Below are 25,361 nucleotides of genomic sequence, written 5' to 3' on the forward strand. Positions count from 1 at the left end.
GCGAATCTCAGGAATCTTTGATGGTCCTGGTAAATGGGGACATGGAGGTAGGCGTCCTTCAGGTCTATGGTTATCATAAATACCCCTTCTAAAAGAAGTCCTTTGAGACTGTAAATGTTCTCCATGCGGAACCTCTTGTAGAGGAGATAAGTATTCAGGGGTTTTAAGTTGATAATTAGACGGAATTTCCCCGAGGGTTTTGGTACTACGAAGATGTGAGAGTACACCCCCTGACCCTGTTGGTCTACCGGAACCGGGACTATGACCCCCTGTTGTGCTAGGTCTGACACATTCCCTAGAAGGCTTGCCGCTTTGAGGGGATTTTGGGGTAAATGAGTGAGGAGGAAAATTGGTGGGGGAAGATGGCGGAATTCCAATCTGTAACCTTCCTTCACTATCTGCAAAATGTGAGGACTTCGCGTTATGCTTTCCCAGGCTGGAAAAAATCGGGAGAGCCTTCCCCCGACTCTCGAGTCACTTGGATTCTTTTCCAGCGGGTTTAGGATCAGGAAAAAGGATTCCCCCTTTTGGTTTATCCTTTCCTGTGATCCACCTCCTATTAAAGGCCGTTCTTCGGTCTGAAGGTCGATTTTTATTCTGGGGGCCTCGAAAAAATCTCCTCCTATTTTGTTTAGGTTTGGGAGGGAACCGTTTACCCTTTTCTGAGGCCCTAGTTAGAGCCTGGTCTAAACCTGTCCCAAAGAGGAGGGATCCCTCAAAGGGTAGGGCACAGAGACGGGATTTGGAGGCCAAATCTCCTTCCCATGTTTTGAGCCATAGTGCCCTTCTTGAGGCGTTAATAAGAGCGCCCGTTTTAGCAGAGGCTCGAGCGGACTCAATTGATGCGTCTGCTAGATAGGCGACAGCGCTACCTATGACTCTAAGGGAATCTCGGATATCTTTAAACTTTGAAGTCTGCGGGATATGTTCCAACATCCTGGATAGCCAGGTATCCGTATTTCTGGCAATGCAGGATGAGGCCAGGGCGGGCCCAAGGGCTGCCGCATTAGCCTCCCAGGCCCTGCGAAGGGAGGTCTCTGCCCGTCTGTCTAGTGAATCTTTTAAATTCCCAGCATCCTCAAAGGAAAGGTCAGACTGTCTCGACAGTTGAGCTAGGGAAGCGTCTAGTTTAGGGACTTTGAAAAATTTGTTTTCTAGTTCCTCCTTAAAGGGACAGCGCCTTTTCCAGGTTTTGTACCTAAGTAACTTCTTTTCAGGTTCTGCCCACTCTCTTAGAACTAAGTCCTGAAGAGATTGGTGAACTGGGATAACCTTTGGCTGGGGTTTAGCTAAACCCTGGTACATCTTATCCTGTGCTGACACTAGTTCGGCCGGCTGCTGAATCCCCTCAGAGGTATAGATAGCCGCCAGTAAACCACCCATGTCATCTGCTGAAAAAATGAATTTGCCTGATCTAGCATCTTCATCCTCCTCATCTGTCTGGCTATCAATGAGACCCTCTTCCTGAGCCTCTGAATCTTCAGAGTCTGACAGAAGAACGTCCCTAGCCCTCAACAATTTTGGAGCCGAGGTGGATAAGCTTTCCTGTGAGGAGGGTCCAGCTGCTAGGGGATCAGGTTCCTTGGTTTTTAAGACTTGCTTAAACTCCTTTAATGTGGAAAGCATTTCTGACTGAACCGTCAGGAATTCCTTCATTATTAGCGAAGTTTCCTTCCCTGTGAGTTTTTGAATGCACTTAGCACACAAAAGCTTGGAATAGTCTGTGGCTAGCTTAATGCTACAATTCCCACATCTTTTAGCTTTAGATGTATGTTTAGCAGAAACACTAGAAGCCTCCCCCTGGGCAGTAACCTCTTCCCCTGAAAGTAAAAGACAAGGCTTCAATACAAGGGAGTAGGGGAAGGGAAGGGGGGTGTGTGGGGAATAAGGACCCAGTCCAAGTGCCCCAATGAAGTTTCTGGAGGTAGACTCACCCTTGGTGGCTTCCTCTGCAGCAGCGGTTAGTGCCGGGCGGTCCTCACGCTCCATGGCACTATCGAATCGGGCGCCACTCTCTCCCCTGCTGCGCTCCGAGCGTGTGAGCTAACGCCGATGGCGGCCGCCATTTTGTCGAAGACCGGAACCGGAAGTGCATCATCACCATGCGCCGCCATCGACGCAGCGTCGGAATGCTGGCTCCACCGAGAAACGGGCCTGGGAGAACAGCAGCCGAGTCCACAGCGCGGAGATGTGTCCTTACCCGGCCCAGCAGGTAGGAGGACGCTCGGGAGAGAGGGATTCCAGCCACCTAGGTGTTCTGAGATAGCCACTATCCCAGATACACCTAGCCGGGGGGGGTTTCCAAACATGGTTTTTCCTTCAGCTCCCCCCCCCCTCAATACAGGGAGACCCTCTGGACAGGCAATAGCCTCACTGAGCTCAAGGCCTCCCAGGACCCATGGCTCACCTTCCAAGAGGGGGACCACCAGCCCCAGGCCTTAGGTCTTTTTGGAAAAACAAAAAAACGTTTCGCTGGGGGAAACACAATCATGAACTGAGGTGCACGGGGAGGGGCGGGGTTTTTAAACCTCTTTTTGATTGTGTTTCCTGTCAGGTGAAGCCAGTCTACTCTCAAGGTGCCGTCCTGGAAGACGACTCGAGAAATTTTATTTGGGTACAGTGTTGTATGACCGCGCAATTGTTTGTTGATCATTGAAGGAGAGCAGGCTGACTTCCCAGCAGAGTTAGAGAGCTGACCACGCTGTGTTCTCCTGCTTAGTGTAGTCAGTTTTTAATAAAAAAGCAGAGGGACTAGTAGGAACACCAGGGATTTCATACAAAGGAAGCAATACAAAGATAACAGGAGACTTTCTCACACAAGTACATGGTATATCAGGACTATGAAACGCTGGGGGTAGCAAACACTTTAAAGGGGCACACAGGACCAGTACACTTCTCTGTAACATTCAGCACCACTCCAGTGATCAGTGTGGTCTGCTGGGTTCTATACAATCGAATCCATACCTGGAGTTCAGCTTTATACTCCTGAAATCACTGCAGTGTGCTACAAGCATGCCAATCAGCTACCACTCTCACCCCTGCCCAGGCAACACTCTCACCCCTGCCCAGGCAACACTCTCACCCCTGCCCAGGCAACACTCTCACCCCTGCCCAGGCAACACTCTCACCCCTGCCCAGGCAACACTCTCACCCCTGCCCAGGCAACACTCTCACCCCTGCCCAGGCAACACACTCACCCCTGCCCAGGCAACACACTCACCCCTGCCCAGGCAACACACTCACCCCTGCCCAGGCAACACACTCACCCCTGCCCAGGCAACACTCTCACCCCTGCCCAGGCAACACTCTCACCCCTGCCCAGGCAACACTCTCACCCCTGCCCCGGCAACACTCTCACCCCTGCCCCGGCAACACTCTCACCCCTGCAACACTCTCACCCCTGCAACACTCTCACCCCTGCAACACTCTCACCCCTGCAACACTCTCACCCCTGCCCCACCCCCATTCTCCAGCCAGATTATTTAGGTACATTGCCAGGTATGGTTCTGACCCGGCCACACTTCATCCTAGACTAAGGAAAGAAGTTCTGCCTTCAGTGGTGTGCCAGTCTCATGCACAGTACTGACCATACTCAGAAGTAAACAAAAGACGATAACAGATTGGTCAGGGTACTCCCAGGCATGGCATGGCACGGTCCTGTGCACCAACATGTCCAGCAGTACCACACGCAGAGAGAGGCCATATAAGGAAGTGTAGGAGGAAGCCTGTTCAATAACAAGCCTGCCTCACGAATAATAAAACATCCTGAGTACAGGTAACACTGGACATCTCACCTGGACTCTTTTTGTGAGCCTTGCGAGCTTTCCCCGAGCTTCTCGTCGCCGCCATGGCTCTCACACCTCTGTATTAGACTTCCGTGTTTGTGCGTTCCAAGCCTCCATGCAGCGGGACCTGACATGCGCAGTAGCCCGGGATGGGCGTTCCAAGCCTCGTGTGCGCAGCAGGAAGCAGGTGAAGCGGTGGAACGCAGAGCGCTCTAGGCTGATACCCAGTGTGTGCTGCGACAGTGCAGATTGTGTTGTTGTATCCGGGCTGTGAGCGAGGTACAATCTTCATCTCTTACATGTGTGCGGGGAATAAGCAGAGCCAGAGCTGTGGTGTCATGCATGGTGAGGAGTGCAGCTATCACTACTAATAGGAAAGGTAATTGTGTTTGGCTTCAGCCTCTCATTCTTCTTCTTGATCTTCACAAGTAGTAAACCCTGAATAAATGACTTTTACTTTGGTAATGCATTGTGTATTGTAAACTATTGCCAGTGCTGCTGATCTCCTGCAACCTCTTTGCAGCCGCTTCTACAGGCATGCCCTCCCTAGTGATGGCTGACCTGGCATTTTTTAGGGTAGGTGTTCTGATAGTGACAATCGGGGATGAGCTCAGGTGTGTTTGGAAATAAGTCCCCCCCCCCCCCCCCTCAGGGCTATCCCATCAGGAAGCAGTCACTGTGGACAGCCAATCGTAAGCGGCGGAGACAACCCCACCCTGCAGCCACACATATACATGCCCCTTGTATACATACAGCAGCAGGATGGGAAATGTCTGCGCTGCTTATGATTGGCTGTCCACAGTAATTGCTTCCTGGCGGGATAGCTCGTGTGGGTTCGGACTTGTGTCCAGATATACCTGAGCTTCTCTCTAGTGACATCCATAGCCAGATTCAGAGAGCTTTACGCCGGCGTATCAGTAGATACGCCGTCGTAACTCTGAATCTGCGCCGTCGTACATTTAAGTGTATTCTCAAATTGAGATACACTTAAATGTAGCTAAGGTACGACAGCGGGCGCCGTCGTATCTTAGCTGACTATTTACGCCGGCCGCTAGGGGCGTGTACGCTGATTTACGCCTAGAATGCGTAAATCAGCGAGATACGCCTACTCACGAACGTACGCTTGCCCGTCGCAGTAAAGATACGCCGTTTACGTAAGGCGTTTTCAAGGGGGAAAGTTAGTCCAACAAAAAGCTGGCCTAGCCAATGTTAAGTATGGACGTCGGTCCCGCGTCGAATTTTGAAATTTTTACGTCGTTTGCGTAAGTCGTCCGTGAATGGGGCTGGGCGTCATTTACGTTCACGTCGAAACCAATACGTCTTTGCGGCGTAATTTGGAGCATGCGCACTGGGATATGTCCACAGACGGCGCATGCGCCGTTCGTAAAAAATGTCAATCACGCCGGGTCACGATTCATTAGCTTTAAACACGCCCACCTCTTCACAATTTGAATTAGGCGCGCTTAGGCTGGCACATTTACGCTACGCCGCCGTAACTTAGGACGCAAGTGCTTTGTGAATACAGCACTTGCCTCTCTAACTTATGGCGGCGTATCGTATATGCGATACGCTACGCCTGCCTAACGTTAGGCTCACATACCTGAATCCGGCTAATCAGTGTCTATACCTGCATCCTGTGTGCTGTAGTCTCCATCAGAAGACAGTGTGACAGGGGGGCGGGGGGGGGGGTCCTATAACAAAAAGTGCTTGATCAAGGATGGGGGATGGTAAGGTATTAGTCCTGCTTCACACCAGTGTGATTTTTCTTTTTTTATGCGATTTGACATTTCAAAATCGCATGAAAAGTTGCACCCCATTGTCAGCAATAGTACTGTTCAAATCGTTGCGACTCAAGTTGCAGCGACTTTAAAAAAGTGGAAAAAATGGAATCTCCATCTCCTCCCACTACTATTCTACTATTTATTTTACTATCCTGTGAGGTTTCTTTTCCATTGCAGTGTAAGCGGAACTTCAGCCACAACAAATTCATAAAGGTGAAAAATAGGTCCCCTCCGGTCAGGTGTATAACTCGCTCACCTCTGTCTTGATCGCTGTATATTTAATTTATTTCTACTCACCGGATATTACATCCAGAACTGTACTTCCATTGCTTGCTATGAGAACTACAGTGAAGGGATCCTGTTATTTACCCACACCTGCTCTCCTTTTTCCTGTCTTCATTCATCTGTAAACATTATACAAGGTATTCTGTGAATGGACGAGGGGAGGGTAAATGGTAGAATCTTCCCTTATCCATTTACAAAACACCTTTAGGTAGATTCACAAAGAGTTAGGCCGGCTTATCGGTAGATAAGCCGACCTAACTCAGAATCTACGCCGACTTATGTTTAAGTGTATTCTCAAACAGAGATACGCTTAAACATATCTAAGATAGGACGGCTTGCGCCATCCTATCTTGGATTGCAATATTGAGGCTGGCCGTTAGGTGGCGCTTCTATTGCAGTCGGCGTAGAATATGTAAATTAGTAGATACGCCGATTCACGAACGTACGCCCGGCCGCCGCAGTACATTTACGCCGTTTCCGTAAGGCATTATCAGGCCTAAAGTTATTCCATCTATTAGATGGAATAGTAATGTTAAAGTATGGCCGCCGTTCCCGCTTCGAGATTCAAAATGTTTACGTTGTTTGCGTAAGTCGTCCGCGAATAGCGATTTACGTTACGTTTACGTCCACGTCGAAATCAATAGGCCCGTGCGGCGTACTTGGCCGCAATGCACACTGGGAAATGTAGGCGCATGGGCAGTTAAAAAAAAAAAGTCAAAAACGTAAGGTCAAGCCCCATTAACATAAAACACGCCCCCCTTACACACATTTGAATTAGGCGCCCTTACGCCCGCCCGCTTTAGGCTACGCCGCCGTAACTTAGCAGGCAAGTACATTGTGAATCATGTACTTGCCTAGCTAACTTACGGCGGCGTAGCCTAAACACGCTAAGCTACGCCGCCGCAAGTTTAGGCAAATCTACCTGCTTGTATTTTGTGAAGAGAATACACAGTATTCTGTGAATGGAGGAGGGGCAGGTCAATGACAATGGAACTTCTGTGCACGATTTCAGTTTCCGTGCATGTTATACATGTGTCTATTCACAGAATGCCTTGTATTCTCTTCACAGATTAGAATGTGTTTTGTGAATGCCCAAGGGGCGCTCATGTTGTGTACCGTCTCCTCCTTCATTCACATCATGTATTTTATTCAAGGGGAGGGGAAAGAGGACAGGATCCCTTCTCTCCCCTTGTCAATTCACAGAACGCATTGAATTTTGTGAATGGAGAAAGAGAGAGGAAAGGCAAGGTAAATAAACCAAATCCCTTCACTGTATAACACCCTAAAGTGTTACTAAACCCACAACAGTAAAATCAGTCTGTATATGCAGTAGCGCATGCTTATTATACTTGCTGTGGAACCTAAGATGTTAATCCTCTGCCTTGTGTAAAAAGGCTGTTTGATCCTGTCTTCTCTGATCCTCCCCTTCTTCCACAGTCCCCAAACCAACTCCTCGTACACACGATCGGCTTTCCATCAGACAAAGCGTAGGACTTTTGTACAAAGGGCGTTGGCCGCAAACTTGGATTGCATACAAAAGGCAAATAATTGTCATCCAACTCTTCCCTAGGAAGCTTTATTCAGTGTTCTGTTTAAGATATTTTTATATAAAGATAAGAAGATATTTGTTTTATAAGATCCCAGTCTAAATCTGATCTTCTCTTTATATCAATAGATTCTCCTATCTTCAGTACCGGGAACTTGGGGGTGCAATGGCAACTGATCTTCAAGTTCTAGTTCAGAAATTTGTAAGTTATGCCAACTCTGGTTACATTCATATTACAATTTGTGGATTCTGTACATGGGAGCGCTACTAACTGTTCTGAGGCACCAAGGCAGGGTTGTCTTAATGAGGGCACACCTGGGCACTGCTCATGGGCCCCAGCTGCATTGGGGGCCCCTGCACTTTCCCCAAAGCATAGATATCTAGGGTGTAGAGGGGTCAGAGGGCTGGGGGGATATCTGGGGTGTAGAGGGGTCACAGTGCTGGGGGGGGACATCTGGGGTGTAGAAGGGTTAGACCGCTAGGGGGTTATCTGGGGCGTAGAGGGGTCAGAGTGCTGGGGGGGATATCTGGGGCATAGAGGGGTCAGAGTGCTGGGGGGATATCTGAGGGGGTAGAGGGGTCAGAGTGCTGGGGGGATATCTGGGGTGTAGAGGGGTCAGAGTGCTGGGGGGATATCTGAGGGTGTAGAGGGGTCAGAGTGCTGGGGGGATATCTGAGGGTGTAGAGGGGTCAGAGTGCTGGGGGGATATCTGAGGGTGTAGAGGGGTCAGAGTGCTGGGGGGATATCTGGGGCATAGAGGGGTCAGAGTGCTGGGGCGATATCTGGGGTGTAGAGGGGTCAGAGTGCTGGGGCGATATCTGGGGTGTAGAGGGGTGAGAGTGCTGGGGGGATATCTGAGGGGGTAGAGGGTCAGAGTGCTGGGGGGATATCTGGGGTGTAGAGGGGTCAGAGTGCTGGGAGGATATCTGGGGCATAGAGGGGTCCGAGTGCTGGGGGGATATCTGAGGGGGTAGAGGGGTCAGAGTGCTGGGGGGATATCTGGGGCGTAGAGGGGTCAGAGTGCTGGGGGGAATATCTGGGGCGTAGAGGGGTCAGAGTGCTGGGGGGATATCTGGGCCGTAGAGGGGTCAGAGTGCTGGGGGGATATCTGGGGAGTAGAGGGGGTCAGAGTGCTGGGGGGATATCTGGGGAGTAGAGGGGGTCAGAGTGCTGGGGGGATATCTGGGGAGTAGAGGGGTCAGAGTGCTGGGGGGATATCTGGGGCGTAGAGGGGTCAGAGTGCTGGGGGGATATCTGGGGCGTAGAGGGGTCAGAGTGCTGGGGGGAATATCTGGGGCGTAGAGGGGTCAGAGTGCTGGGGGGATATCTGGGCCGTAGAGGGGTCAGAGTGCTGGGGGGATATCTGGGGAGTAGAGGGGGTCAGAGTGCTGGGGGGATATCTGGGGAGTAGAGGGGGTCAGAGTGCTGGGGGGATATCTGGGGAGTAGAGGGGTCAGAGTGCTGGGGGGATATCTGGGGCGTAGAGGGGTCAGAGTGCTGGGGGGATATCTGGGGCGTAGAGGGGTCATAGTGCTGGGGGGCATCGATCTAGCAGCTTTGTCACTTTATGTATGTAGTATTTGCTGTACAGAATAATTCTTCATGTAGTTTATGCGGATCTCCACCCAAAAGGGGAAGCTCCGCTTGTCTGCCTCCTACCTACTTGATGTCTGTTTACCTGCACTGTCTCCATTGTAGGGGCCCCAGAGCATTACTTTGCCCATGGGCCCATGATGCTATTAAGACGGCCCTGCACCAAGGGATGAATAATTAACTCTACTGTTACTTTTAATAATGTCTGTAATTCACGATCTTTTATTGTGTCTATATTGTTGGGCCTTCAATAAAGTCTGTATATCAGGACTTTAAAAAAATCCCACATAGCTGGAGGGCCTTTAAAAATGCCCATGCATCAGGGGGGGCTTTTAAAAATGCCCACGCATCAGGGGGCGGCTTTTAAAAATGCCCATGCATCGGGGGGGGGGGGGGCTTTGAAAAATGCCCATGCATCGGGGGGGGGGGGGGGGGCTTTGAAAAATGCCCATGCATCAGGGGGGGGGCTTTGAAAAATGCCCATGCATCAGGGGGGGGGGGGGCTTTTAAAAATGCCCATGCATCAGGGGGGGGCTTTTAAAAAATGCCCATGCATCAGGGGGGGGGCTTTTAAAAATGCCCATTCATCAGGGGGGGGGGCTTTTAAAAATGCCTATGCATCAGGGGGGGGGGCTTTTAAAAATGCCCATGCATCAGGGGGGGGGCTTTTAAAAATGCCCATGCATCAGGGGGGGGGGCTTTTAAAAATGCCCATGCATCAGGGGGGGGGGGGGGCTTTTAAAAATGCCCATGCATCAGGGGGGGGGGGGCTTTTAAAAATGCCCATGCATCAGGGGGGGGGGGGCTTTTAAAAATGCCCATGCATCAGGGGGGGGGGCTTTTAAAAATGCCCATGCATCGGGGGGGGGGGCTTTTAAAAATGCCCATGCATCAGGGGGCGGCTTTTAAAAATGCCCACGCATCGGGCGGGGGGGGTCTTTAAAAATGCCTATAATTTATGATCCTATATAACAGCCATATTTCAGGCCCTTCGATAAGGTCTGTATTTCATGATCTTCTATACAGTTTATATTTTAGTGTTTTCTATAATGTTGGCACATCGGGTTCTTAGATAATGTCCATATTTCATGATCCATATTTTAGGACCTTTGTTAAAGTTGGTATGCCTTTCGATAAAGTCCATATTTCATAGGGCCTTTGTAAATGTCAGTTTGATGGGGCCTTAGTTTATGTCTGTGTTTCAGGTAATGTCCATATTTCCTATGCACTGCACATTATGATCTCATAAGTAGTTGCTTCTAAATATAAATGGACAATGTTCAGAGGTTTTCAGCAGTGTGATGATTAAAGCTCCTATCATGTTCTGTAACCCAGGGTGTGTCAGGTGTGCCCCTGAAAATAACTTCTGTGCTGTTCTCCTTATAGTTATTTGTACATTGCATTCTTTATTTCTCCATGTTTGTTTTCATGCATTTCTTTCACTGCTGCCATCTGCTGGCCAGAATTTGCATGCCACACGTCCCTGTTCTTGTTAGTAAAGTTTTTTCTATTCGGAGGCGTGGACTCTTGCTGGGCAGGTCTCTTCACTGGGAGCAGCCATTTTCAGTATCTCCTCATGGCTGTGTGACTAGACACTCCACATTTTTGGGCTCGAGAGAAGGCATCAGTTTTTGACCACGCAGAAGTCACGCAGAAGTCACGCAGAAGTCACGCAGAAGTCACGCAGAAGTCAGCAGCAGCTCAGCAGCAGCTCTGCAGCCACAGCAGCTAGCCTCAGGACATATTCTAACAAGTCAGCATTGATACCACTACTACAGAACAGTATTGTATCACCGTTTGTTGTCTTATCTGGATTGAATAAACCCACGCTGATTTCATCTTCATGTCTGAGTCTGGATCCATCTAACCTGAACATCTGCAGGTCCTGTCTGCCCCACTGCTTGGATACGAAGGTAAGAAGTCACACAGCTATTATCAGTTATACCTTCATTCGCCTTCATGTGGGAACAGAACAGTCAAAAACTGCCTTAATGTCCACACCCCAGTCACAGATTCCCTCAGAGTTACCACACTAAGGAATCTCCCTTGTAACAGGCCCATCTGCAGCGAATCTGCCCGGCTACAGTGCAAGTTCCACAAGTCTAAGGGCAAGCACCGCATGTCCACAGTATCTTTACTGTTGCCTGAAAGCCCTCATCAAGCCGTTTTCTATATCCCATATCAACCTTTGCTCGCATAGCAGAACTGTTAACGCACACGGGGTCCCTCGCTAACCTAAACCCCCACAAATCACTTAAAACACCTGAGGAACCTTGCCAGAGTGCCCCAGCGCAGCCGCACTGCAATTTTCAGCCCCCAATTCAAAAGTTTATTTTCTTAAAGAGACAGCGCACCTTAAATCAAAATGGACAAAAAGGACCTTGCACAGTTCCCCAGTGATGAAACAGAGCTAATGCAGCCTGATACTGATCACCAAGAAGTACAGGAAGCAGAACCCACACTTCCAGCAGACCAAGTCGTGCGACCAAGACGCTCCCTCAAACCGACAATAAAGGTCAGGGAAAACTATCAAACCACAAAAGATGAGCTATGCGATAACCTGGAAGAGCTATGGGAGCGAGTTTCCTCCCTCATGTCAGGACTTAAATCCTCTGGTGATACCTCAAGCTTACAAGTTGGCATCAGGCGGCTGAACACAGCTCATGAAGGATACAAGAGACTGTTCACAAGGTATATAACCTTTCTAAAAAACGTTAATAATGATGAAGCCCTTTCAGAACTGAGCAAGGCAGAATCTATAGACATTCAAAGAGACACCATGGTGCTGCTTGCTAAAGATAAAGCGGAACTCCGCATCTCCCATTTGCAAGAAACTAGATCACACAGATCAAATTCATCCAAACATTCCTCTCGGTCATACAGATCATCGTGCTCAAGAAGCTCAACCCTAAGCGACAGACTACTAGAGGCCCGCATAAATGCAGAGCAATCCAAAGCCAGACGTTCCTTCACTGAAAAAGAAGCTCTGGCAAAAGCAGAAGCAGAGGCCAAGAGGGCAGACGCAGAATCAGAGGCCAAGAGGGCAGAAGCAGAGGCCAAGAGGGCAGACGCAGAAGCAGAGGCTCGAATAAAGATTCTTGAATCAGAGATGGAAGAGGAAGTTGCATTAGCTAAAGTAAGACTACTTGAGCAAGCATTAAGCCAAGGTCTTGATCCAGTCTGCTCGCTACCACAGGAGGTAGAAGATTCAGCTTACCGCACCAGCGACTATGTACTGAAACAATTATCTGCATCACCCCCAGTATGCAGTACCGTCCAAGCTGACAACGCCGAAACCTCAAAGTCATCTCCACCTACAGTGCCAGTGTCACTTACAGCACCCGAGAAATCTAATGGTGTTCACCCAGATGTGCCTTCTCAAGGACAGTTATTACAAAACTACAAAAAGGGTCATCAGGCGTTTCCTGGCCTACCTCCACAGCTCAAGCAGCAGTCCTCACGATCTACAGAGACTAGATCACAGCTCAACCCTGCAGCAGCATCATTCTACCTGGATGCATCTCACCCTTTCACGCCGCAAAGCCTACACGCCCCGGCGGCACCACAGGTTGTCGTGGCAACAAGCAGTGAGAAATCAGATATGTCTGAGTTGGCCAGGATTATGGCGATCAGAGAGCTAATTAACACAAGTCTCTCAAAATTTGATGACCGTGCAGAGAGCTACAGAGCTTGGAAGGCAACTTTCAAGGCCACCATTGCCAACCTCAAACTAGACGCAGAGAAGGAGCTCAACCTCATGATCTCATGGCTGGGTCCAAGCTCCACAAATCGCATCAAGAGCCTCAGAACTGTCTATGTGGGACAAGCAGAAGCAGGTCTCGCTGCCGCCTGGCAGAGACTCGAACGTACCTTTGGCAGTGCAGAAGCTATAGAGAAGGCCCTATTTAAGAGATTGCAGAACATTCCAAAGATCAATCTTAAGGACGTCCATAAGCTTCAGGATTTGAGTGACCTGCTCATGGAACTAGAGCTTGCCAAAAGAGACCCTCGTCTGATCGGGCTATGCTACCTGGATACAGCCCATGGAGTGAACCCAATTGTCGTGAAACTACCATACAGTCTGCAAGAAAAGTGGGCGGCATCAGTCTCAAGGTACAAAAGGGTGCATGACATCACCTTTCCCCCATTTATTCATTTCTGCAGATTCATTGAAGAACAGTCCCAGATGAGGAATGACCCCAGCCTCGATTTCCTGGAGTTCAACACTACAGCTCCAGCAACACCATCACCAAGGTATGAGAGTGCCATGCATAAACACAGAGACTTTAAGAGCAGCGTGAGTGTTAGAAAGACTAACCTACCATCTTATGCAGCACCCACGGGTAAACAGTGCAATACCTCATCAGGAGACAAGTCCTTCAATCGTGAATGTCCCATTCATAAAAAACCACACTCACTGAACAAATGCAGAGGGTTTAGATCCAAACCCATACAGGAGCGCAAGAAGTTCCTCAGCGAGCTTGGGGTATGTTTCAGATGCTGCGCTTCATTGGAGCACATGGCTAAGGACTGTAAATCCATCATCAAGTGTGAGGAGTGTCATAGTGAAAGACATGCCTCGGCTATGCACCCAGTTCCACTGCCCAGAGACTCACCAGCTGCCGTCGCCACCAGTCCCGCTCCAAGTCATGGCGGGGAGCCCCAGAACCACGCTAACGCAGCCGCCGCTGTTTCCTGCTCATGTTTGGAAGTATGTGGCGAGGGCCAGGGTGAGAAATGTTGTGCCCGAATATGCCTAATCAAGGTCTATCCAGAGGGACTACCAGAAAAGGCAGTAAAAATGTATGCCATCATCGATGACCAAAGCAACCGGTCCCTAGCAGGACCTAAATTCTTTGAAGCCTTTGGGATAAAGGGACCATCAGAACCCTACATCTTAAACACCTGCTCAGGCCGCATTGAGACTAGCGGCAGGAGGGCGCAAGGATTCATTGCTTCCCCCATCAGTGGGAATACCGAAATACCCCTACCAACACTGATTGAATGCGATCAAATACCCAACCATAGGGATGAGATTCCTACCCCAGAAGCTGCGTTTCACCAACCGCACCTAAGGCACCTAGCCAACGTTATCCCACCTATGGACAACAATGCTGAGATTCTACTCCTGCTTGGCAGAGACAATCTAAGGGTGCACAAGGTGCGCCAACAGTGTAATGGTCCCGACTACGCACCATATGCCCAGAGGCTGGACCTGGGATGGGTAGTCATAGGAAACGTATGCCTGGATCAACCAGAAATCGACTCCTTCAAAACGTACGTGCGTGGAGACGGACGCACAACTTGCATTAAGCCGTGTCCTCATCACTATGAAGTGAAGGAGAAGTCTCCAGACCTCGTACAACCACCTGACATAATTTCTCCCCTCTTTGCTGACGACTTGGGGAGATCAGTCTTTCGCACAACCAAGGATGATGATAAGGTAGCCTTATCAATAGAAGACAGAGAGTTCATTAAGATAATGGACAGTGAGTTCTTTAAAGATGAAACCAATCACTGGGTTTCTCCATTACCCTTCCGAACCACCAGGGTAAGGCTCCCGGACAATCGGGAGCAAGCGCGATCCAGATTTAACTCTCTTCAGCGTACCATGAACAGCAAGCCTGAGATGAGAGAACACATTGTCGCCTTTATGGACAAAATATTCCGTAACAACCACGCAGAACCAGCTCCACCCCTAAGAAAGAGCGAAGAGTGCTGGTACCTGCCTTCATTCGGAGTGTATCATCCACGGAAACCTAATCAAATTAGGGTCGTTTTCGATTCGAGCGCCAAACATCAAGGCGTATCCCTTAATGATGTCCTCCTCACAGGTCCTAATCTGACGAATAACCTAGTGGGAGTGCTGATGAGGTTCAGGAAGGAGCTTGTCGCCATCACCGCTGACATCGAACAGATGTTCCATTGTTTCGTAGTCAGGGAGGACCACCGGGATTTCCTCAGGTTCCTGTGGCACAAAAACAACGACACTAACGCAGAAGTGGTGGAGTACCGAATGAGGGTACACGTATTTGGAAATAGCCCTTCACCTGCCGTAGCAACGTACGGCCTTCGGAGAACTGCGTTAGAGGGAGAATCAAAGTACGGTACAGACGCCAGAGACTTTGTAGAGAAAGACTTTTACGTAGACGATGGACTCAAATCACTACCAACTGAGGAAGCGGCTATCGATCTGCTCAAAAGAACTCAAAGCATGCTGTACCAAGCTAAACTTAGACTACACAAAATTGCTTCAAACAGCCTGGCCGTAATGCAGGCCTTTGAGTCGGGTGATCATGCACCTGGATTCAAGGACATTAACCTGGGACTGGACAGTCCACCCGTTCAAAGGAGCTTGGGCCTCAGATGGGATCTCTCAGCCGACTCCTTTGGGTTTCAAATAAGCTGCGCAGACAAGCCGTTCACGAAACGTGGCGTCCTATCAGTGGTGAACAGCCTATTCGATCCGCTGGGATTTGTAGCACCCATCACTATACAGGGCAAATCCCTACTGAGACAGCTTTCAGAAACCATCAAGGATTGGGATACCCCTCTTCCTTCTGACAAAGAGCAAAAATGGGAAGCCTGGAAACAATCTTTGTGTGCTTTGGACCAGATCCGCATCCCAAGATGCTATGTTAAAACCTCACTTGCCTCCAGCGTAAAGAAGGAACTCCACGTGTTCTCGGACGCCTCCACGGAGGCCATAGCAGCGGTTGCCTATCTGAAGGTGACAGACGCCAACATTCTGAGTCACATCGGGTTCGTCTTTGGTAAGGCTAAGTTAGCCCCCAAGCCTGATCATACTATTCCCAGACTCGAACTCTGTGGGACCGTGTTAGCGGTGGAAATCGCAGACTTCATTCAACAAGAATTGGATGTCGACGTAGACGAAGTCCAGTATTATACGGACAGTAAGGTAGTTTTAGGTTACATCTACAATCAGAAAAAACGATTTTATGTGTACGTCAGTAACCGCATTGAGAGAATCAGGAGGTCATCCAAACCCGAACAATGGCACTATGTACCATCCGAACTTAATCCAGCAGATCACGCCACCAGGCCTACGTCTGTGGGTTCCTTTGCTAAATCTACTTGGCTTACAGGCCCAGAGTTTCTGCTAGGACGGGCAGACAAATGTGAACAGGAAGTTTACAGCATCCAGGATCCGGATAATGATCCAGAAATCCGCGCCGAAGTTAGCGCATTAGTCACTGAAACAAAGCAGACCTCCAGGCTTGACTGTCATCGTTTTGAACATTTCTCCAGTTGGATGAGACTTGTCAGAACCATTGCAAGGTTAGTGCACATCGCCAGATGTTATCACAACACTCAAGAAGATAAAGATTGTCACGGTTGGCACATCTGTCATAAACCATTCTCTGCTGAGGACATTTCTCATAGCGAGTCTCTCATAATACGTCATGTCCAGCAGCAGGAATTTAACGTAGAATGGAAGTGCTTGAACAACAGACAGCAGATTCCTATAAAAAGACCTCTTGCTAACTTAAATCCAATTATGGACACTTTTGGCCTGCTCAGAGTTGGTGGTCGTTTGAATCAAGCCCACCTAGGAGTTGCGGAGCAAAATCCTGTCATTATTCCCAGCAAACATCATATCACCACGTTGCTGATCCGACATTACCACAAAAAGACTGAACACCAGGGCAGACAAATCACTGAGGGCAAGTTAAGGTCTGCGGGTCTTTGGATTATAGGTATGAAGAAACGTGTAGCCCAACTACTGCATGACTGTGTGCACTGTCGTAAAGCCAGAGGAAAACAGCTACACCAACAAATGGCCGACTTGCCCGCGGATAGACTATGCACAGAGCCGCCCTTCACCTACACTGGCCTAGACGTCTTTGGACCATGGATGGTGTCCGCACGTAGAACCCGTGGTGGTCACGCAAACAGTAAACGTTGGGCCGTGCTATTTACTTGCATGAGTGTGCGAGCCGTTCATATAGAGGTGATAGAATCTATGGACACATCCAGCCTCATTAATGCCTTAAGACGGTTCTTCGCCATCAGAGGACCAGTGAAACAGTTGAGGTCAGACCAGGGAAGTAACTTCATCGGCGCCTGTAGAGAACTGAACATCGACACTAAGCCTATCCAAGATCAGTTGGCGGAGAAAGGTTGCACCTGGATTTTTAATCCTCCTCATAGTTCCCACATGGGGGGTTCCTGGGAGAGAATGATCGGGATCTCACGCAACATCTTAAATTCTATGTTGATGGATGTAAACTCTTCAAGACTTACGCACGAGACTCTCGTCACTCTTCTCGCTGAAGTTTCAGCTATCATCAATTCAAGACCCCTTGTGCCAGTATCTATGGATCCTGAAACACCAGCCATACTGTCTCCGGCTATTCTACTTACCCAAAAAACGGACAATATGCTCACGCCTAGTGGAGAATTTACCCATGGGAATATCTACCAAAAACACTGGAAACGTGTACAACACCTGGCAGATTACTTCTGGAACAGATGGCGTAAGGAGTATCTCAATATTCTTCAAGGAAGGAGGAAATGGCAACATCAAAAACCAAACTTGAAAGAAGGAGACCTCGTATTAATGAAGGAGCAACAAACCGAAAGGATCACCTGGCCTATGGGACTAATTACAAAGGTTCTTCCTAGCAAGGATGGCAAGGTCCGAAAGGTGGAGCTGAAGATCTTCAGGAAGGGTGAGCTTAAAACTTTTGCAAGGCCGATTAACGAACTCATTCTAATATTACCCATCGAGAACGTTCCTGAAGGATGAAAAAGGACTGAACTCGAACTTCACAGTTTTACCCGCTATGGGTCAGCCAACCCACTATGTCAGGTTTATTGCATTTCACATGTTCTTTGTTACAGGTTGTATTATATTTTTATGGACATTCGTCATAGTGAAATCTCCTTACGTAAATTTCAGACGGGGAGTGTGCTGTTCTCCTTATAGTTATTTGTACATTGCATTCTTTATTTCTCCATGTTTGTTTTCATGCATTTCTTTCACTGCTGCCATCTGCTGGCCAGAATTTGCATGCCACACGTCCCTGTTCTTGTTAGTAAAGTTTTTTCTATTCGGAGGCGTGGACTCTTGCTGGGCAGGTCTCTTCACTGGGAGCAGCCATTTTCAGTATCTCCTCATGGCTGTGTGACTAGACACTCCACATTTTTGGGCTCGAGAGAAGGCATCAGTTTTTGACCACGCAGAAGTCACGCAGAAGTCACGCAGAAGTCAGCAGCAGTCACGCAGAAGTCAGCAGAAGTCAGCAGTAGTTAGCAGCAGCTCAGCAGCAGCTCTGCAGCCACAGCAGCTAGCCTCAGGACATATTCTAACAAGTCAGCATTGATACCACTTCTACAGAACAGTATTGTATCACCGTTTGTTGTCTTATCTGGATTGAATAAACCCACGCTGATTTCATCTTCATGTCTGAGTCTGGATCCATCTAACCTGAACATCTGCAGGTCCTGTCTGCCCCACTGCTTGGATACGAAGGTAAGAAGTCACACAGCTATTATCAGTTATACCTTCATTCGCCTTCATGTGGGAACAGAACAACTTCTAACAACCACTCCACCATGTGGGAATAAAACTTTTATTGCTTCAACTGAACATTGTTGTGTCACATAATCTGTTGATACATCTTTGTCTGTAAATTGCAGTTTGATGTTTTTTCATACATCGTTCATCTAATGAACATGAGCTGAGCAAACTGTTTCCACTGCAATAACCATGATCTTTACAAAATTCAAAAATTACAATTTGGATTATATCAGGGTTCGACAAAACCCGGGCGCCAGGTAGCCATTGCGATTACAATTAGTGACCTGGTGCATCCTGTGTCTCCGTGCGCCCCCACCGCACGATCGCGTCAGGCCAGCTGGCCGGTAATTGAGGCTGCGGCTTTGCGGCCTTCTGCAGGCCTATGCTTTCTTTCTGTGATCTGGCGCCATCTTGTGGTGGCCATTGGTAGGACAAGACAACCGGCAATGTTGCATGTTTTGAGTTACAATGGAGGTCCAGGGCTAGATTATTGCTCTCGCTCTACCAATCGCGTCGATACCTCACGTGTGGTTTGAACACCGCTTTCATATGCGGGCGCTACCCACGTATGTGTTCGATCTCGGCGGGACGGGGCGTGTTCCTGGCTCCCAACTTTTTTAGCTGGCTCCTAGATTCCAAGCACATTTCTCAAGCCCTGGATTAAATTATCTTTTGGAATAAAATGTACAACTAAAAGGGGCAAATATTGTGTACACACATCCACCGTATATGCATGGATTTGTTTTCCACAGAGTCACAGATACATGTTCATTGCTTGCATGGTATGGAGGATAGCTCTCATGTTAGCAGTCCCAACACAGAATGGGGTATCATACAAGGGTCAGTGCTCCCCCTCCTCCTCCATTATCATACAAGGGTCAGTGCTCCCCCTCCTCCTCCATTATCATACAAGGGTCAGTGCTCCCCCCCTCCTCCTCCATTATCATACAAGGGTCAGTGCTCCCCCTCCTCCTCCATTATCATACAAGGATCAGTGCTCCCCCTCCTCCTCCATTATCATACAAGGGTCAGTGCTCCCCCCTCCTCCTCCATTATCATACAAGGGTCAGTGCTCCCCCCTCCTCCTCCATTATCATACAAGGGTCAGTGCTCCCCCCTCCTCCTCCATTATCATACAGGGGTCAGTGCTCTCCCTCCTCATCCATCATACAAGGGTCAGTGCCCCACTGCTCCTCCATCATACAGGGGGGGTCAGTGCTCCCTAGACATGTGCACTGCCGGATTATTTTTTTTCGTTTTCGTTTCATTGTTTTGGTTTTTTTTGCTTTTTTCGAAAATTCCGAATTTCTGAATTCCCGAAATAACAAATAAAACAAAAAAACTTTTTTTTTCGCATTTCCGAAAAAAGCAAAAAAAGAATTTTCGGAAATTCAAAATATTCAGAAATGTTCACATTTTTAGATTTTTTAATTTTACTATTTTGAATTTTCTAATCTCAAATTTTTTAAATAAAAAAAATTGAGATTCATGATAATGGAGGAGGACGGGATGTACTGACCCCTGTATTTGTTTTTTGCTTTTTTTTAAAAATTCAGAAGTTCGAAAATTCTGAATTTTTCGAATTTCCAAAAAAGCAAAAAACAAATAAAATGAAAACAATAATTTTCAGAAATCCCCAAAATTCGGAAATTTCACATTTTCGAATTTTTGAGATTTCGAATTTTTGAAATTCTAAAATTCTGAATTTCGGAAATTAAAAAATTTGAGATTCTAAAAATCCGAAATATGAAGATTCAGAAATTGAAAAATTCAGAATTAACGAATTTATCAAAATTTGTTAAACGAATTAGAAACTAAACGAATGTCTAGTGCATCCTCCCCTCCTCCATTATCAATACAAGGGTCAGTGCTCCCCCTCCTCCTCCATCATACAGGGGTCAGTGCTCCCCCCCCTCCTCCTCCGTCATACAGGGGTCAGTGCTCCCCCCCCTCCTCCTCCGTCATACAGGGGTCAGTGCTCCCCCCCCTCCTCCTCCGTCATACAGGGGTCAGTGCTCCCCCCCCTCCTCCTCCGTCATACAGGGGTCAGTGCTCCCCCCCTCTTCCTCCGTCATACAGGGGTCAGTGCTCCCCCCTCTTCCTCCGTCATACAGGGGTCAGAGCTCCCCCCTCCTCTTCCATCATACAGGGGTCAGTGCTCCCCCCTCCTCCTCTTCCATCATACAGGGGTCAGTGCTCCCCCCCCTCCTCTTCCGTCATACAGGGGTCAGTGCTCCCCCCCTCCTCTTCCGTCATACAGGGGTCAGTGCTTCCCCCCCCTCCTCTTCCGTCATACAGGGGTCAGTGCTTCCCCCCCTCCTCTTCCGTCATACAGGGGTCAGTGCTCCCCCCCTCCTCTTCCGTCATACAGGGGTCAGTGCTCCCCCCCCTCCTCTTCCGTCATACAGGGGTCAGTGCTCCCCCCCTCCTCTTCCGTCATACAGGGGTCAGTGCTCCCCCCCTCCTCCTCTGTCATACAGGGGTCAGTGCTCCCCCCCCTCCTCCTCTGTCATACAGGGGTCAGTGCTCCCCCCCCCTCCTCCTCTGTCATACAGGGGTCAGTGCTCCCCCCCTCCTCCTCTGTCATACAGGGGTCAGTGCTCCCCCCCCCTCCTCCTCTGTCATACAGGGGTCAGTGCTCCCCCCCTCCTCCTCTGTCATACAGGGGTCAGTGCTCCCCCCCTCCTCCTCTGTCATACAGGGGTCAGTGCTCCCCCCCTCCTCCTCTGTCATACAGGGGTCAGTGCTCCCCCCTCCTCCTCCATTATCATACAAGGGTCAGTGCTCCCCCCTCCTCCTCCATTATCATACAAGGGTCAGTGCTCCCCCTCCTCCTCCATTATCATCATACAGGGGTCAGTGCTCCCCCTCCTCCTCCATTATCCTACAAGGGTCAGTGCTCCCCCTCCTCCATTATCATACAGGGGTCAGTGCTCCCCCCCTCCTCTTCCGTCATACAGGGGTCAGTGCTCCCCCCCTCCTCCTCTGTCATACAGGGGTCAGTGCTCCCCCCCTCCTCCTCTGTCATACAGGGGTCAGTGCTCCCCCCCCTCCTCCTCTGTCATACAGGGGTCAGTGCTCCCCCCCTCCTCCTCTGTCATACAGGGGTCAGTGCTCCCCCCCTCCTCCTCTGTCATACAGGGGTCAGTGCTCCCCCCCTCCTCCTCTGTCATACAGGGGTCAGTGCTCCCCCCCTCCTCCTCCATTATCATACAAGGGTCAGTGCTCCCCCCTCCTCCTCCATTATCATCATACAGGGGTCAGTGCTCCCCCTCCTCCTCCATTATCCTACAAGGGTCAGTGCTCCCCCTCCTCCATTATCATACAGGGGTCAGTCCTCCCCCTCCTCCATCATACAAGGGGGGGGGGGGGGGCGTCAGTGATCCCTAGACATGTGCACTGCCGCAAATTTTTTCTTTTCTTTTTCGTTTCATTGTTGTTGTTTTTTTTTTTTTTTTGCTTTATTCGAAAATTCAGAATTCCTGAAAAAGCAAATAAAACGAAACATTTTTTTTTTCAGTGCTCCCCCCCCTCCTCCTCCGTCATACAGGGGTCAGTGCTCCCCCCCCCCTCCTCCTCCGTCATACAGGGGTCAGTGCTCCCCCCCCCCTCCTCCTCCGTCATACAGGGGTCAGTGCTCCCCCCCCCTCCTCCTCCGTCATACAGGGGTCAGTGCTCCCCCCCCCCTCCTCCTCCGTCATACAGGGGTCAGTGCTCCCCCCTCCTCCGTCATACAGGGGTCAGTGCTCCCCCTCCTCCTCCATTATCATACAAGGAGGATAGCTTATCATACAAAAAGCTGTAAAAATCAGCTCATACTCACTGATCACCAACTGGGCTGCAGCGATCCCTCTCCTCACCGACAACTTCTGTGTGATTAGAGGAGAGACGATCGCCTAGCAACTGGCTCTGTGTTTACATCACATGATGGCTGTGATTGCAATCATTATGTCTTTTTTTTGGTGGGGGTGGAACTCTGCTTTAAGTGGTCAGCACTGTTGCGTTGTGGAGTGTAGCACAATGTACCTAGGTCCCTATATGTATGGAGACCATTAGGGGTGCAACGGATCGTCATTGATCCGTGATCTGAACGGGGTCAACGTCCGTGGATTGGCACACCACGCGATCCGTGGATTGAGCCCATAGGAAAGGCCGCGGCTTCAGCCTAGTCTCCAGAGCGACGGCCATCTTGGTACACCTGGTGGCGGCCTAGGTGAGCTTCCCAGAGTGCCGCTGACTGGGGAGATGTGGACATTACAGTGGGGGAGATGGGGGGAGATGTGGACATTGCAGTGGGGGAAATGTCAACACTGTATCCTGGCCTAGGCCAGCACTTTGCAGGCGGGCAGCACGGAAAGAGTGCCCGCCGGCTTCCGCTACACCGTTAGTGTAGCGCCAGTCTTATGGGGAGGACTGGGCTGAGAGGCAAATTAGTCTAGTGCCCCCATAAAGTGGCCACACTGATTCCGGTATGTGGGCGGCCGGCATTCTGCAACTGTGGGGGGGGCGGGGGGGGTCTGCTTCTAATTTTGATGGTCCTATCATCCTGGACCACAGGTTTATAACCCCATGTAAGTTTATGTTTTACCATCCCTGTCCCATTGCAGAGATTTCTCTTCACTTCCTGCCCCATAGCCAAACAGGAAGTATGACGAAATCCATGCAAATTAAGGGAACCCCCCCCCCCCCAGGCCCTCAGATCTAGTGTCCCCACTCGAAAAAATTTCAGGGTGGGTCTTAAACAGAAAGTGGTGTGGCCTTGACAGGAAGGGGTGGGTCATATTTAAATAAGGGGGTGCACAAGTTTAGTCCAGGCCTAGGGCAGCACAAAACCTAAATGCACTACTGGGAGATGTGAACATTACGGTGGGGGAGATGACGTAGACATTACAGTGGGGGGAGATGTGGATATTACAGTGGGGACTATATATGGTGGTGATCCAAAAAATGATCCGATCCGTGGCTCTGATCCGAGGAACAATCCAAACCGTGAGTTTTTTTGATCCGTTGCACCCCTAGAGACCATGCATTCTTTTTTTGGACTTTTCATATAGCTCTGCTTACAATTGAACACAATGGGCCAGATTCTTAGAGGAGATACGACGTCTGCGTCCGGCCGGTCGTATCTATGCGCCTGATTCTTAGAATCAGTTACGCATAGATATCTAATAGATCCGACAGGTGTAAGTCTCTTACGCCGTCGGATCGTAACTGCAATTATACGCTGACCGCTAGGGGCATGTACGCTGATTTACGCGTCAAAATATGTAAATCAGCCAGATAAGCGAATTCACGAACGTACGCCACGCCGACGCAGTAAAGTTACGCCGTTTACGTTAGGCTTTTCCCGGCGTATAGTTACCCCTGCTATATGGTGGCATAAGTGCGGCGTACCAATGTTAAGTATGGCCGTCGTTCCCACGTCGAAATTTGAAAAAGTTATGTCGTTTGCGTAAGTCGTCCGTGAATGGGGCTGGACGTCATTTACGTTCACGTCGAAACCAATGACGTCCTTGCGGCGTACTTTGGAGCAATGCACACTGGACGGCGCATGCGCCGTTCGGGAAAAACGTTAATCACGTCAGGTCACAGTACATTTACATAAAACACGCCCCCCTGATCCAAATTTGAATTTGGCGGGCTTACGCCGGCCGATTTACGCTATGTCGCTGCAACTTACGGAGCAAGTGCTTTGAGAGTACAGCACTTGCCCGTCTAAGTTGCGGAGGCGTAACGTAAATCGGATACGTTACGCCCGGGCAAAGTTACGCAAATCTACCTGAATCTGGCCCAATGTGATTTATGGAGCTCTAGACTGTAAATTCACTCGAGCAGAAACTAATATTGAAGCACTATATTGTGTATTGGTTGGAAGAAAAAGTATTTCCCATGTAATGTATAAATAATGTCTCCCCCTCCCCCTTTTTTTCTTTTTTAGCAAAACCTTTCAGAAGATGATCTGAATGAAGAAGACACAAATGTGTTTCTGGTGACTTGTCAGAAGTGCCTAGAGGAGGAGCAACTGACAGCGGTACTGGAGATAATCCAAGATGAGAGGAACCAGGTCAGATCTGATAGGATTATGGACATCCCATAGTATTAGAACCTTTGTGTATTGTGAAGCACTGGCAAAATTGCTGATAGTATATATGCAACAAAAAGGCTAAATAAGCTTTGTAATCTAAAAAGAAATGTGAAATGTAGGAGAAGAAAAATACAAAACTGTCCCTAAATTAAAAGTGTACATATAGTTAAAGGAAATATTTAGTCTTCTTTTAGTGAGCACATACTTTATCACTTATTTCTGTTTTTACCGTAAGGTGCAGACAGAGGGCCAGATCCACAAAGAGCCGGCGTAACGTAGAAATTCCCATTTAAGTTACACTGCCTTCAAATTTCTATCTAAGTGCCCGATCCACAAAGCACTTACCTAGAAATTTTCGGCTGTGTAACTTAAATTCCGCCGGTGCAAGGCGTTCCTCTTCAAATGGGGGTGATTCCCATTTAAATTAGGCGCGCTCCCGCGCCGGCCGTACTGCGCATGCTCGTGACGTAATTTTCCCGACGTGCATAGCGCGAAATTACGTTATGCCGAGCTTTGTGGATCGTGACGGGTCAATAAAGTTGCGTCGGGAAAAAAAAAAAGATACGGCGAAAAAAAAAAAATTTAAAACAAAAAAAAAAAAACGCGTCGCTGGACAGAAGGGTCTGCTTTTACAAGGTGTAAACAGTTTACACTTTGTAAAAGCAGCCCTAATTTTACGATTGCAAACTAAAACTTACGGAGAAAAAACGAAGCTGAAAAGCTTCGTGGATCTCCGTAAGT

The 25,361-nt window shown here is 49.0% G+C and overlaps 2 protein-coding genes across 3 annotated transcripts in view; one reads left to right on the plus strand and one right to left on the minus strand.

The window, feature by feature from the left end:
* RPAP2 (RNA polymerase II associated protein 2) overlaps window positions 1–3,924 on the minus strand; it is a 105,397-nt gene extending 101,473 nt beyond the window's left edge. The window contains exon 1 of the mRNA XM_040360030.1: window positions 3,795–3,924. Within this exon, the coding sequence (XP_040215964.1) occupies window positions 3,795–3,849 (55 nt within the window). The 5' untranslated portion in view covers window positions 3,850–3,924. The remainder of the gene's footprint in view (window positions 1–3,794) is intronic.
* Window positions 3,925–3,958: 34 nt separating this feature from the next.
* GLMN (glomulin, FKBP associated protein) overlaps window positions 3,959–25,361 on the plus strand; it is a 124,595-nt gene continuing 103,192 nt past the window's right edge. The window contains exons 1-3 of one of the 2 annotated variants that reach the window (XM_040360031.1): window positions 3,959–4,164; window positions 7,527–7,599; window positions 24,474–24,599. In XM_040360031.1, the coding sequence (XP_040215965.1) occupies window positions 7,564–7,599; window positions 24,474–24,599 (162 nt within the window). In that variant the 5' untranslated portion in view covers window positions 3,959–4,164; window positions 7,527–7,563. The remainder of the gene's footprint in view (window positions 4,165–7,526; window positions 7,600–24,473; window positions 24,600–25,361) is intronic. The other variant, XM_040360032.1, reaches the window with a different exon arrangement.

Source organism: Rana temporaria, chromosome 7 (genome assembly GCF_905171775.1).
Source record: "Rana temporaria chromosome 7, aRanTem1.1, whole genome shotgun sequence".
In the NCBI taxonomy this organism is placed as follows: Eukaryota; Metazoa; Chordata; class Amphibia; order Anura; family Ranidae; genus Rana; species Rana temporaria.